Raw genomic sequence first — 14,144 nt, forward strand, 5'->3', positions numbered from 1 at the left:
ACATTATATGCTGCTCCCTTACATATCCTAAAACACTCGTGGGTTCGTGATGCTTCCGCTGGGTTGTCAGGCACAGTAGCATTATTTGACGTTGGTGTTATCAGTGGAGTTTGGGGAAGAACAAGAGTGGGATGGAGGAGGACAGGGATAGGAAGTAAGTCCGGAGCATGTCTTGGGAATTGAAGACCTTGAGGCCAAATGAATTAACTTCTATTGAATTGAAATGAATTGACTTCTATTAATTGTGTCTTCTTCTTTGAAAGTGGAGAGAGGTGAATAAAGAATCTGTAGTCTGGAGCTGGGTTAATTTTAGATGAAAATGTACCTGCATTTCTACGTAGGGTTTTATTTACATTCATCATCTTGAATTATAATTTAATCTACAGTAGACAGGCAGCTAGGTGGTACAGTGAACCTGGACCTGGAGTCAGGAAGAGCTGAGTTCAAATCCAGCCTCAGATGCTTACTAGCAGTATGATCCTGGGCAAGACATTTAATAGCTATCTGCCTCAGTTTCATTATCTGTAAAATGGATAGCATCCTCCGCAGGATTATCATTAGTAATATAGCTTACCCACAATGCACCCTAGAGCGGAGGTGTCAACCTTGCTGCTCCCAGTAACACTCCCTAGTGCTACCTGAATCAGGTTAAAATGTAATTGGGAAATGTTTAACAAAATAAATAAAAAATACAGTGTAACAAATGATGTCAATACATTTCTATTTGAGTTTGACACCACTCTCCTAGAGGAGAGAACAAGGCACAACTGATGAAAATAGCAAAGAGGCAAATTTAGAAAATTTAGACTTGTTATAAGGAAAAATTTAACAAGTGGGCTAGGCTCTCTGCCTCTGGAAGTAGTGGGTAGTTCCCCTTCATTGAAAGTTTTCAAGCAAAGTTGGATGATCTTTTGTCAGGTATGTTGTGGTAGGGGTTCCTTTCAGTATAGTCTGGGCTAGACAGCCACCAAAGTCCCAGTTCTGAATTTTTATGATTTATACAGCTGCCATGACAGACACATATGGCTTGTCTGAGGCCCAGCCTTGCCAATATAGAAAGAGACTCATTATCTAGGTTGGCCACGAGATGATAAATGTTGCAGCCACAGCAAAGGTCATTTACTAAGCTGTAGAAGACTTGTGATGAAATCACAAACACTGGAAGTAATGGAGTGTTGTCATGTAATGAGACAGGAAACAAAAAGGAAATGATTGGTGAGGGGTTGGAAATGGGGGGAGAGAATCTTATTGTCCAGAAAACAGGTGGCTCATCTATCACCACCACAAAAACCTAGTAGTTCATTTGGAGGTATTAGGTCAAAGTGGTTGGAAGGGAGAAGGAAGCATTGATCTTTCCTAAATTAGCAGCAGTCTGTTGTTACATTCTTAATTTGGCTTCAAGCCTGGCAACTACCACTGTTAGCGTCCTTGATCAATACTTTTCTGGAGAGAGAAGATAAATTTAGAAAACTTTTTTTCTCTTCATAGGAGATTTAATCTATATTTCTAACTCTGGGCTTGTAGGTGAGCTAGAGCCATTCTGCATAGTGCTACTAAGTATCTGACAATAATAATTGAAAGAATTATCTGATTTCCTTAATAAACTTCAGAGGATTGGAAAATGAGTGGATCATCTTTCCCTGATCCACATAAACTAGTAATACTATTATTCTAATTGCTATTAGAGAATTTCCCAGAAGAATTAACAGTGATCTCAATTGTCAAATCTACTGTCCTTTCTCAATTTCCCTCCTCCTTGACCAGCCACCTTTGACATTGATCACCCTCTTTTCTCTAGGTTCTTGTGACACTCCTGGTTCTGCTCCTTTACCTGTCTGACCTCTTTGGGCTTCTTTGCTGGATCTTCTTCCATGTCATGCCTATTAACCAGGGGTGTCTCCCAAACCTTTGTCCTTAGCCCCCTTCTCTTCTCCTTCTATACTATTTCACTGATGATCCTCTCAGCTTCTACAAATTCAACCGTCATCTCTGACCACATGATTTTCAAATCTGTTTGCCCAGGCCTGGCCTCTCTCCTGACTTCCAGTGCATGCCTTTCCAACCATTTATTGGATGTAGTGAATTGGGTGTCTTGTCTCAAACTTAATATGTCCAAAACCAAAAAACAACTTTGTTATCTTTCCCTGCAAACCCTCTCTCCTAACTAACTTCCCTGTTACTGCCAAGGATGCCATCCTCCCAGGCACGTAGGCTCAAAACCTAGGTGTCATCCTTGACTCCTCCCTCTCACCTCCCTATAGCCAGTCAATTGTCATCTCCCTTTTTTTTCTGCCTTGGTAACATCTCATTTATACACCCCCTCTTCCTTTCTCTGATACTGCCACCACCTTGGTGCAGGCCTTCATCACCTCATCCCTGTTCTGTTGCAGTACCCTTCCCTACTCCAGTCCATCCTCAACACAAAACCATCTTCCTTTTAAAGTTCAAGTCTATCCATGACATCCCCCTATTCCATAAACTCCAGTGGCTTCCTGTCTCCTCTAGGAACAAATATAAAATCTTCTCTTTGGCTTGTACAGCCCTCTATGACCTGCCTCCAGTCTTCTTAGACCTTACACCCCCATCCACACATAACCTTGCAGCCTAGTGACACTGGTCTCTTTGCTGTGTATTGGTCAAGAAACTGTCTCCTGACCCAAAGCATTTTCACTGGCTTACTGTCCCTGTCCCTGGAAAGCTCTCCCTTCTCATGTGTGCCTCTTGGCATTCCTCAAATCCCAGCTGAAATCCCATATTCTGCACAAAGACTTGCCCAGTCCTCCTTAATCTTAGTCTTTTTCCTCTGAGGTGAAGCCCAATTTATCTTGTACCATTTTGTTTGTATATGGTTGCTTACATGTTGTCTCCTTGTGTTGTCATACTGTGAGCTCATTGAGAGTAAGGACTGTCTTGTTTTTTGTTGTATCTCCAGCACAACATTCCATGTTTCACTGAGTAGGAGATTAGTAAATACTAGCTGACTGACCAAAGAAGAAATTGCTTGGAATTGAGAAAAGCTCTCCCTTAACGATTTAAGACAGCAAATGCTTATTAAGCACATACTATGTGCCAAATAGTGTGCTAAGCTCTGGGGATATAAATATAAGCCAAAAAAAGACTCCTTACCTTCAAGGAACTTACATTCTAAGTGGAGAAAACAATATGAAAGGGAGCTGGAGTTGGAGGAAAAGAGAGATGGTATCGACATGGGGAATGTCCACATAGACTTAGTGTCTGCAAAGTCAGAAGCAAAGCCAGGAGGGGAATGAAAGCCAACCATCCTGGGTCCCTTCTTAAAAAATAGAAGTACCAGGAAGCTCTTAACTGTGGGAAAGGGGGCAGGCAGGGTGAGAGCAAGTTCCTGAGAAATCCTAAGCAGAGCTGGGAGGGGAATGATGAACTGCCATGAAGTGGTTTTAATGTTTTTTATTTTTTACACCAAAGGGTTACTTTTGCATATGCCTGAATCATAAAAGTGTGTGAGTTCTTTGTGTAAAGTTACCCATCTACAAGTAGATTACAACTTTGGCGATTTTAAGAATTATACCTATTTGAATGGTTTTTGTTTTTCTGCTTCTTTTAGCTGTGAAACATGTGGTACAGAAGAAGCAAAGTACAGGTGTCCACGCTGTATGAAATGTTCCTGCAGGTATGAAATAGATTTAATCCTCTTCCTGCTGCGTGGGCCCTTGATGTTTCCAAATGAAAATGCAAAGTTTTTGTATGTTGCCTTTTCAGTTTAGCCTGTGTGAAGAAACACAAAACAGAGCTTACGTGCAATGGCATTCGAGAGAAGACAGCATTTGTTTCATTAAAGCAGTTTACTGAAATTAATCTTCTAAGTGGTAAGGCAGAATATCTCATCTTATTTGTAACTAATTGATGCATCTTTTCCTTTGGCCTGTGTCACCTGATTTTTGTACTTTGAAAATTTTAGATTATAGGTTTTTGGAAGATGTGGGAAGATCAGCTGACTACATTGCTAGAGATATTTTTTTGAAAAGACCCTCAACAAATAGAATTGTAAGTTTCATTTATCTTAATAAGCTTATTATTTTAAACTAGCTTAAGGGAGGGGCAGCTTGGTAGCACATGGTTGGAGTGCTGGGACTGGAGTCAGGAAGACTCCTTTTAGTTCAGATCTGGCTTGAGACACTTACTAGATGTGACTCTGGGCAAGTCACTTGACCTTGTTTGCCTCTGTTTTCTCGTGTGTAAAATAAACTGGCGAAGGAAATGGCAACCCACTCCAGTATATTTGCCAAGAAAACCCCAAATGGGGTCACAGAGAGTCAAACATGACTGAAAAACAACTTAAGGGAAGGTAACCACAGCAATTGAGTGTTAAATAGATTTCATTTTCATAGGAGCTTAGAATTTAGAGCAAAAAGAGACCTTTACAATGAGTCAGTAAATTCCCTTATTTTACAAATAAGGAAACTGATTTATAAAAGTTGACTTTTCCAAGGTCACATAGGTGATAAGTAGCTGAACCAGGATTTGAACCTGGGTCCTCTGTTCGAAAATCTAGTGCTGTTTCCACTACTGTATGCTCCAGATTTGTGAAGTTTTTTCCTAAAATAACTATAAAATTGAAGCTCATCATTGTGACATACAACTGTCTGTGAACATAAAATATGTTCAGAAATTATCAACACAAATATTATTTATTTTTCTATTGAGTAGCATATGATATTTTAGCATATGATATTTTTTAAAAAATTTGTTCTCCCACAAATTTTATTGTTACTGTTTTTCTTGTACCATCTAGTTCATTAGAGAGCTATAAGAGGGCATAGTGCCTGAAAGAAAGATTACTATGGAATATTAAATTTTAATTTTTTTTAGGACTTTGTACCATTAAGTTTAAAAATGAGATTACTCTTAGAGTGGCTAGACTCTATCACTTCAGGCTGACACATTTCATTCTTAGAGAATTGGGTAGAGTGGAGGTGTCAGACCCAAGCCTAAATCAAATTAAGGTGTGATTGGGAAAATTTAACAGTAAATAAAAATACGGTAGAACAAGGATGATGTTAATATATGATGTGCAGCCCTTGGGGATCTTTATATACAGTTTGGTGATCTTCTATTTTAATTTGGCACTAATGGGCTGGAGTATTAAGAAGGTAAGATTAACAATAAAAGGCCTAAAGTTATACATAACTTCTTAAATTAAAAATTAAACTTTAGGTACTGGAAAAATTTTCAGTGAATCATTTGAATTTCTTGTCCTTAGCCCTGAAGTTTCTACAGAGTAGTTTGACAGCAGCTTCAATATAGCATATTTAAGGTTTACAGAGCCCTTTACTGCCTATCTACCCAATGGGATTTTCATTTTTAATTATACCTTAGTATTCACAGTCATTATTACCTTTCAATAGTTGTTTCTGAATCCAAGTGGGTCTTTGACTTTTTACAGAAAAGAATGATACTACCAGTTATGCAAAGTTTATTGGACATTGATGACACATGCTTACTCTATTAAACTACTAATGAGATGAACATGACAAAGTTTACTTTGGAGTTACCTCAGGCCATGGATAATTCAGAATCATAATAACTCATTTTATTGGTGGAAGGCATTTATTATTACTAAGTGCTTTTGTTACATGTATAATTAAACAAAGCGTACTACTTCCAGGTACCCCTATAGTACCTGTTTCATACTAAAATTCTGCTGTCCAATAAATAGTATTAAATATGGAATTTTACGTTTAATAATGTTAAAATAAGAAACTCCACTGGTTTTGGAGGTAGAAGACTTAGGTTTTAGTTTTGGTTTTGACAGTAGGTGTGTGATTTTGATTAAGTCATTTAATTTCTCTGAGACTCAATTACCTCATTTATAAAATTGGAATAATACTACTTTTCTCACTTTTTATAGGAAAAAATGCTTTTCAAAACTTTCAGAATGTGAATCATTATTATTAAAAATAACAAAACAGTTTTATTATACCTTGAGAGCATAGAGTTTATGAATTATTGAATAAAATTCTTAATTCTAACGAAATAACTTCATTGTCCTTATCAGAATTATTCTGAGAGTTAAGAGTAGCAAAACTGGCCAGTTTCAATTTTATTCCTTGACCTTTGCTTATTAGTGGAAGTACTAATAAGAAGTGGCCAAAAGGAAAGTGCAAGCAAAAAGAGACCAGAATGTTATGGATTCTATACTGATTCTTAAATAATTGAGAGTTCATTTTAGCACCCTCAATAATTTTTTCAAAGTTTTAGCTCAGGTTTGAAGTTGCTTAAGCTCTTTGATTTTAATTTTTGTTTTTTGTTCAATTAGTTAAATTACATGAAAAACCGAGCACGGAGACACAATATTGACTTAAGAATTTTACCAATTGGCTTCACCAAAAGAAGAGAGAATTCAACAGTGTTTGATAGGAAGTAAGTATCTAGTTGCTATAGAAATGTCTTAAATGAGTGTATTTATTTAATAAATTACTTTTGAGGTATGGTCTATTCTTTGTCACACTAATGAAGTAGACTATGAAGATGAATTGTTCTTGGGCAGGAGGACCAGTGTTAAGTGCTTTAGAAGTCATATGGTCTTCAATCAGAAGGGGCATTATAGGTGATGAGTCAAATCTCCTTATTTTATAGATGAGGGCCTTTGGAGGGACAGTAGAGTCTATTGAGGATTTTTTAAGGATCAGAGAAACTTGACTATATTTTTAGGCAGCAGAGAAAGAATTAAAAAGATAGGGAGAGATTAAAGTTTAGAGAATGAGAGGTGGTAGGAAGGAAATCTGCTGAAGAAGACAAGGGATCAAAGATACACGTACAGTGATTATCCTTGGCAAGAAGGACCACCTCTTCATGAGAGACCAGAGTAAAGGAAGAGGACATTGTGAGAAGAAGACTCTTCAGATGGCTTGGTTTTTTTTTCTTTTCTTTTTTGAGTTGCTATGTGAAGTCATCACCTGAGAAGGTGGGTGAGAAGGTGGTGTGTGAGGCTTGAGAGAGTACAAGGTTTGGAATAGCTGTGTTGAGTGGGGTAAGGGATCAGTTAAGAAGGGGAGTGTAGGAGCATTGCGTTGCTGTAGTGAGGGCCCGGTTGAGATTAGACAACCTAAATTTGTAGTGGACCCGGTAGTTTCAGCTCTGTTCAGCTGCATGTGGATAGGAACAGAGAAGCTGGTGGGAATATTTCAGTATTGGACTTCAGCAAGGCACAGGAGGCAATAAGATAAAGATACAAGGAATTTGTGTGCAAAACATAATGTAAAATTGAATTAATTCATCAAGATTTTGAGATTAGGAAGAGTGGCGAGTGTAGCTGTAGCAAAGATGTTGACCTGGGAAAGTTCATAAGAGGTTGAAAGACTGGGGGTCACAGTGAGAAAGAAGGCTTAAGTAAGTAAATTTAGGAGTAGCAAAGAGATAGCACGATAAGAGAGCATGACCAGATAATAGGACTTCAGAGTTCTCAAACATGGAAGTTGAACATAGGTTATGACAGAGTCAAAGGAAAGACCGTCGCTGTATTGTGTTATATAATGCTGAGGCACTGTTGAGCATGTCGACGGAGTTGAGTACTTTTTGAACTGGAATTTTAGGATATGTAAGGGAGCAGCATATAATGTTGAAATTTCTTACTATGAGCATAGGTGTTGAGGACAATTTTCATTGCTCTTTGGAACTTGTCTTTCAAGCAGTTCCAAATCCATCTACCTATATCATCCAGCCCACATCTCTCCTCCTTGTCTAGAAGGCTAGCTTGAGATATCAGATGTTTTTCCTGAAATTTGTATATGTTACGTGTACACCATTCCCTAAATCTTTCCTGTCAAATTAAACTATCAGAAACAGAAATGAGGTTGGTCTTAGCATGGCCTGTTCTTGATAAATACATGTTGACTTTCTTTGCTTATAGCTCCTCTTTCTGAGTTCTCAGAAACTGTCCCTCTAAGACTGTATTTTAGAATTTTGCCTGGCATACAAGGCAGGGTTATCAACGTGTGATTTGTAGGCCACACATAATTCACTTTTTTTAAAACGGGGACAATTACTTTTTGCTTCAGAATGTCTTCTATTTTCCATGATCTTTTTTAAAAAATGACCAATTCTCAGTACCCTGAGTTTTAGATCATTGAGGGCTTGTGACTTGAACTCATTGAGGGGAGTGAGGTGATCTCTCGCCAGCTCTTCACTTATCTTTTATTTCAAGTCACACAGTCACAGACTGGCATAATTTGAAGAGAATTCAGCCACCATTTAGTTGAACCCACCAAGGAAAGGGATTCCTTGTTATAATATATCTAAGAAGTAGTCACCCAGCCTTCTGCTTGAAGATACCCAACAAGTCCCTGTTAACTAACTGTTCTATCCCTGTCTCTTCCCTGTCTAACTATCACTGTCCATGGAAGAGAAAACCAAAGCCAGATGAGATTGGGTAGTTCCGCCTTGTTGTTCATTTTCATCCTTCTTGATTCCTTAGCCCAACTCGTCTCAGAAGCTCTTTTGTCCTTAGCTCATTCTAGGCTCTATCTCTTGATGGTATCATTATAGGATCATACTACTCTTTATATCGATTATTTGTTTCCTGTTAAGTAACAGCATCACTTTAGGAAGTTGTTCCTCCTCTTCTCTTCGTCAAAATAACTTCTGTTGATATCTTCAGAATTCCTTCTCTAGTCCTTTCCATTTCTCTCCAAGGCCAGTTTTCCCTGAAGAAAAGCAGAGCAGAGGAGGCTATCTGTCCATTCTCTGAATCACCTTTTTTTTCCAGTAGGAGAGAGAAAATTATTTCTGTCAGTATTTTAAAAGCAGAATTGGGTTGCTACAGATGGGGAATGTTGCATCCAATTTCAGATGTGGTCACTCCATCATTAGTTTTACTTAACTGTTTTACGTTGTTACAAAAGATGTTTCCTTAAGTGGGAGTAAACTGTAAATGTTTGTAATGTAAAAGCAAAACACATCAATAAAAATTTTTAAATAAGTGATCACTCCCTGAATTTTCCTAGAGTACTTTGTGAGACCCTCTCCCACATTCTAACTTGTATCATATTTTTGTGTATTCATGTCTCATCTCCCTTTACATTGTAAAATTGACTACAGGACATGTCTTTTTCATCTTTGTATGGCCAGTACCCTAGCACAGTGCTTTGTATGTAATAGCTTACTTAAAATATACTTGTTAAAGCTTCTCTTTTGCTGCCAGTTTTCTTGAGTGAATGTCTCTATTTTTATAGTGTTTGCTCTCTTGTCAACCTTCCGTAATCATTTTTCCATCCCTGTGGTTCTTTGAGGTCACTGATTGTCTCCTCTAACTGCTTTTTTAGTGTCTTAAGAGTTGGAAGGGATTTCAGAGGCCATCTAGCCTAATTCATACTTGAGAATAATATCACTTCTATACCCCAACAAATGGTTCTCCGCACTGCTTAAAGGCCTCGAGTAAAAGGGAGGAGGGGATCTGCTACTCCCTTTCACTATAGGTCTTATGGTAAAAGCTTAGCTTAGTTGGGTATTGTGGCCAGCTGGGAAACTGGGCTGAATCTAATAGCATTATATTTAATAGGGATAAATATAAGCATGTTGAGGTTCAAAAAATCAGTTTCACAAGCATAAGACTTTTATGTTTACCTCTTCAATTTGATCTTTTTAGATTCAACCTATGTTATATCCTGTTAAGATCATTTTGAAGATACCCAGCAAGTCGGCAGCTTTCACCTAAATACCTATTCGAGGCAAATGAAATCTCTACCTCCCAAAGTATCTCAGCTGTAATTGTTAGGAAGCTTTTCCTTATATCACATCTGAATCTTTAGCTTTCTTCAGGTTTCCCTCATTGCTCTTAATTCTATCTTGGGTCAAGCAGAACAACACTTCCCATCAGTTCAGTCATTCATTCAGACATTTATTAGTTATTGAAAGCCTACTATACCAGGCCTTGTGCTATGCACTGGGAGTAAACAAAAGTGAAAGTCCTTCTAATGGTGGAGACAATGTGTCTGTATTAAATACACACACAAGGTCATTTGGGGAGAAAGATGCTAGCAGCCAGGAGATGAGAAAAGGCTTCCTATAGAAGGGGTGGTGTTTGAGCCAAGTATCATATGTGAGCAGACCAGTGATTGGTCTGTGGAGTGCGTGAGGGGGAATGATTTGTAACAAGACTGGAAAGGCAGGGTAGGTCGGAGCCAGGTTGTAAAGGGCTTTAAGCACCAAATGAGTTTATATTTGATTCTGGAGGTAATAGGAGCCACTGGAATGTTACTGAGGCAGGGAGTGACTTTCTCAGCCCTTTGCTTTGGCAGCTCTGTGAAAGGTGGATTGGAGAAAGAAGAGAATTGAGGCAGAATCCAATTAAGGTGCTGTTGCAGTGATCCAGATGAAGGGCAATGAGGCCCTTACCCAAGGTGGTGATTGTGTGAGTAGAGAAAAGGAGGAAAGAGAATGAGTTCTGCTCTGAATGTGAGTCTGAGATGACTGTAAAATATTCCATTTGGAATGTCCAGTAGGCATTTGGTGATGCCAGACTGGAGCCTAGGAGAGGCTTGGGCTGGATCTATAAATCTGGGAGTCATCTCCATAAAGATGATTATGAAACCCATGGAAGCTGACAAGGTCCCCAGTGAGAGAGCATAGAGAAGAGTGCCCAGGGTAGAGTCCTGGGGCGCTGCTCCCATTTTCAGTCAGTGTGAGTAATGGGTGATGATCCAGTAAAGATCCACAGATTGACCCTAAATCACCTCATGACAATTAGTAGGGTGGGCCTGCTTACTTTTCTCCTGACTCAGCATCCCCATTTCCTTAGAGGCTTTTCACCATCCTGATCACACCACTTGGGTTGCTTTTCATCTTGTCAGTGTCCTCCCTGAAACATAGCATCCAAAGCTGAACCTACTACCCTAGATCTAGTCTTATTAGAGCAGATTAAAGCAGAACTTATCACCTCCCTTAGTGGAGACAGTCTCTCCCTCTGCAACCCAAGAGCACGTTACATTTTTTGTTTTTAAATTTTTTTTTTCAATCAACAAAAATCTACCCCACCCCAGCCATTGAGAATAAAGGAAAAACAAACTCTTGTTATAAATAGTATAGTCAAGCAAAATGGATTTCTACATTGGCCATGTCCAAAAAATATATTTGTCTCATTCTATTTTCTTGAGTCCTTTCACCTCACCCTCAGAAGGTGGGGTGTTTAATCATTAGTCCTCTAGAACCGTAGGTGGTCATTGCACTAATCAGAGTTCCTAATTCTTTCAGAGTTGTCTGTATTTACCATATGGTTGTCTTTGTATAAATCGTTTTCCTGGTTCTGTTCACTCTACTCTTCATCAGATTACAAAAGACCTGTGAAACCTTCCCAGGTTCCTCTGAAACAAGTCACTTCATCAGTTTTTACAGCACATTAGTGTCCTACCATGTTTATATACCATAACTTGTTCAGTCATTCCCCAGTTGATGAGTACCCTTTGATGAAATTCCATACTTTACCACCTCAGAAAGTTGTAAGTATTTTCATACGTGCTTAGGACGAATCCCTCCCGTAATCTCCCGTCTGATTCCTCCTTTTCCCCTTTTCTTGCTGTTTCCCTGCTGAGTGAGATGTGTTTGTACCCAGCTATATGAGTGTGTGTGCTTAACCTCCCGTGACTAGTTCAGATGAGAATGATATTCAAGGGTCAGCTTATTTCCCCCAACCCTCCTACCCTTTGTTCCTTGTTTATGTAGATGTCTATTTGTGTGCCCTTACCTTCTTTTCTCTGCTTCCCAGGCTGTTCCTCTTCACTTTCCTTTCCTTTCTCTAAGATTATCACTCCATAACAACCATTCCCAGGGCTTCTGTTATGACCTTTGATGGTAGGGTTCATAAGGGACACATAAGTATCATCTTCTTGCTTCGTCCTTCATCTTTGTTTGCTTGTGTTTATCCTTTGTGTTTCTTTTAACTCCTACATTTTAACTTAAAAGTTTCTATGTAGCTCCCATCTTTTCATCAGGAATGCGTGAAGTCCTCTTAGTTCATTAAAGGTCCATTTTATCTCTTGTAAACTTACAGTCAGTTTTGCTAGTAAGTAATTCTTGACTATAAGCTTCTATCCTTTGCTTGCTTTCTGAATGTCATATTCTAAACTTTTTACTCCTTCATATTGGTGTTGGCTAAATCGTGGCCGATCCTGACTGTGGCTCTTCAGTACTCACATTATTTCTTTCTGACTGTTGGCAGTATATTTTCTTTGACTTGGAAGCTCTAGATTTTGGCTGTAATGTTCTTGGATTTTTTACTTTGTGGTTTCTTTCTGGAGGTGACTGGTGGATTCTTTTTAATTGCCCTTTGCCCTTTGGTTCTAAGAGATTTGGGCAGTTTTCTTTTAAAATTTGAAATATGATTTCTGGGCCTTTATTTTGGTCATACATTCAATCCAATGATTCTTAAATTTTCTCTCTTCAATCTGTTTTCTGGGTCAGTTATTTTTGCAGTTAGACAACTTGACATTTTTTCCTATTTTTTCAGTCTTTTTGCTTTGTTTTACTATTTCTGGTCTAGTGGGGTCATTGGCTTCTATTTAATCCATTCTAATTTTAAGGGAGTTCATTGCGTGGGCGAGGGTTCTACCTCTTGTGATGATAATATTAATTTCTTTTCCAGTTCTCTGCTCTATGGCTCTCATTTCTTTTCCATTTTTTTTCCTGTAGCGCTCTCATTTCATTGACAGAAAAATTTTTTAACTCTTGTTTCATCTTTTCCGGGAATTCTAGTTGAATTTGTGCCCAAGCTCTGTTTTAGTTTGAGGCATTTCTTACTGATATTTTGGAGTTATTCTCTTCTTCTGGATTTGTGTCTTTGAACATTTTTGTCACTGTAATAGCTTTTTATTGTGGGATTTTTTTTTTTTTGTTGTTGTTGTTTGCGCCCTCTTCTGGCCTGCATCCTGATTTCAGACTTGATGTTAAGGTCGGCTTTGTCCACTTTTGTAGAGAAAATCTGGGCTATTTTGTTGCTGCTTTCTTGGGATAGTAAGTGTTGTGTTGTTCTAGGATATAAGGGATAGCTCAGGCTGTGGGCCTGCAAGCTTTCATTGTGGCAAAGTCTGATCACTGCCTTCTCTGGTCTGAACTCTGCATGCTGGGTTTGGGTCAGAATGCTACCTGACAAAGCTCGTGTTAGCCAGCCAGAAAGCTCTGCTGGTTCAGAAGGACAAAACTGCAGGCTCCCCTTTGATCTAGGATTCTTGCCCTGGCTATTCCTTTGCAGGCTTGAGACTGGGCCTGAGGCTTGAGCCACACCACTGCTGCATTCTCTGGATGTATGGCCTACAGCCTGAGACCACTGGGTGGGAGGAGGAGGGGGTGGGGTGGCTGGGCTCCCAGGTACCTTCCCATGTCCATCCTGTATCTGGGACCCAGAAGTGGGTAATGGGCAACAAAGCTGCCAGTTTTCACCAGTCACCATTGTGGTATCCTGGCATGGATCTGGGGATGCCCCAGTAAGGATCAGTGACCCATTGTCCTGATGCAGAGTTTCTCCCTCCATTAGAGTGCTCCTCATTATACACACCTGGCCAGACCATATCCTCAGTGTCCACAAACCTCTCTATCTCCCTGTCCAGATATGGACTATATAAATGATTCACTGTGACTTTTCTTTGAATTTCCCCTCAGGATTTAGTCTGGTGCATTTTCTGGATCTTTTTGGAGTAGTTTGGGGAGGAGATCTCCTTGCTACGCTGCTTCCTGCAACTCTTCCTTCTTAGTTCTGCCTCCCCCCCACCCCCCACCCCCAAATGAGGTGGTGGCTGTATTGTTGCACATTTGACATGTTATGCTTGCAGTCCACTCAGACCTCCAGATCTTTTCCATTCTGCTGTCTGAGCTTACTTCTAGCATCTCATACTTGTGAAGTGGATTTTTTTAAACGCAAATGCTGTACTATTCATTTTCTTCTGTTAAATTTCACTTCATTAGATTTGTCTTAGTGTTGTAGCCTGTCCACAACTTTTTGGATCCTGATGATCATCCAGCCTGTTTTTCTGACATCTGTTGATTTGTTGAGTATGCCATCTGTGTTCATTCACTTAGAAAATGTTGAACAGTATATGACCAAGGTCAGATGCCTGAGGCATTGCACTAGAGTACTTCCTTTGAGTTTATACTGACCTATTGATGATTCCTTGGGATCT

The 14,144-nt window shown here is 39.2% G+C and overlaps 1 protein-coding gene across 2 annotated transcripts in view; it reads left to right on the top strand.

The window, feature by feature from the left end:
* ZNHIT6 (zinc finger HIT-type containing 6) overlaps positions 1 to 14,144 on the top strand; it is a 75,242-nt gene that overhangs the window by 1,387 nt on the left and 59,711 nt on the right. For both annotated transcript variants that reach the window (XM_027873932.1, XM_027873933.1), the window contains exons 4-7: positions 3,584 to 3,649; positions 3,739 to 3,845; positions 3,938 to 4,023; positions 6,296 to 6,399. In XM_027873932.1, the coding sequence (XP_027729733.1) occupies positions 3,584 to 3,649; positions 3,739 to 3,845; positions 3,938 to 4,023; positions 6,296 to 6,399 (363 nt within the window). The remainder of the gene's footprint in view (positions 1 to 3,583; positions 3,650 to 3,738; positions 3,846 to 3,937; positions 4,024 to 6,295; positions 6,400 to 14,144) is intronic.

Source organism: Vombatus ursinus, unplaced genomic scaffold, assembly GCF_900497805.2.
Source record: "Vombatus ursinus unplaced genomic scaffold, bare-nosed wombat genome assembly UNPS02014803.1, whole genome shotgun sequence".
NCBI classification, from domain to species: domain Eukaryota; kingdom Metazoa; phylum Chordata; class Mammalia; order Diprotodontia; family Vombatidae; genus Vombatus; species Vombatus ursinus.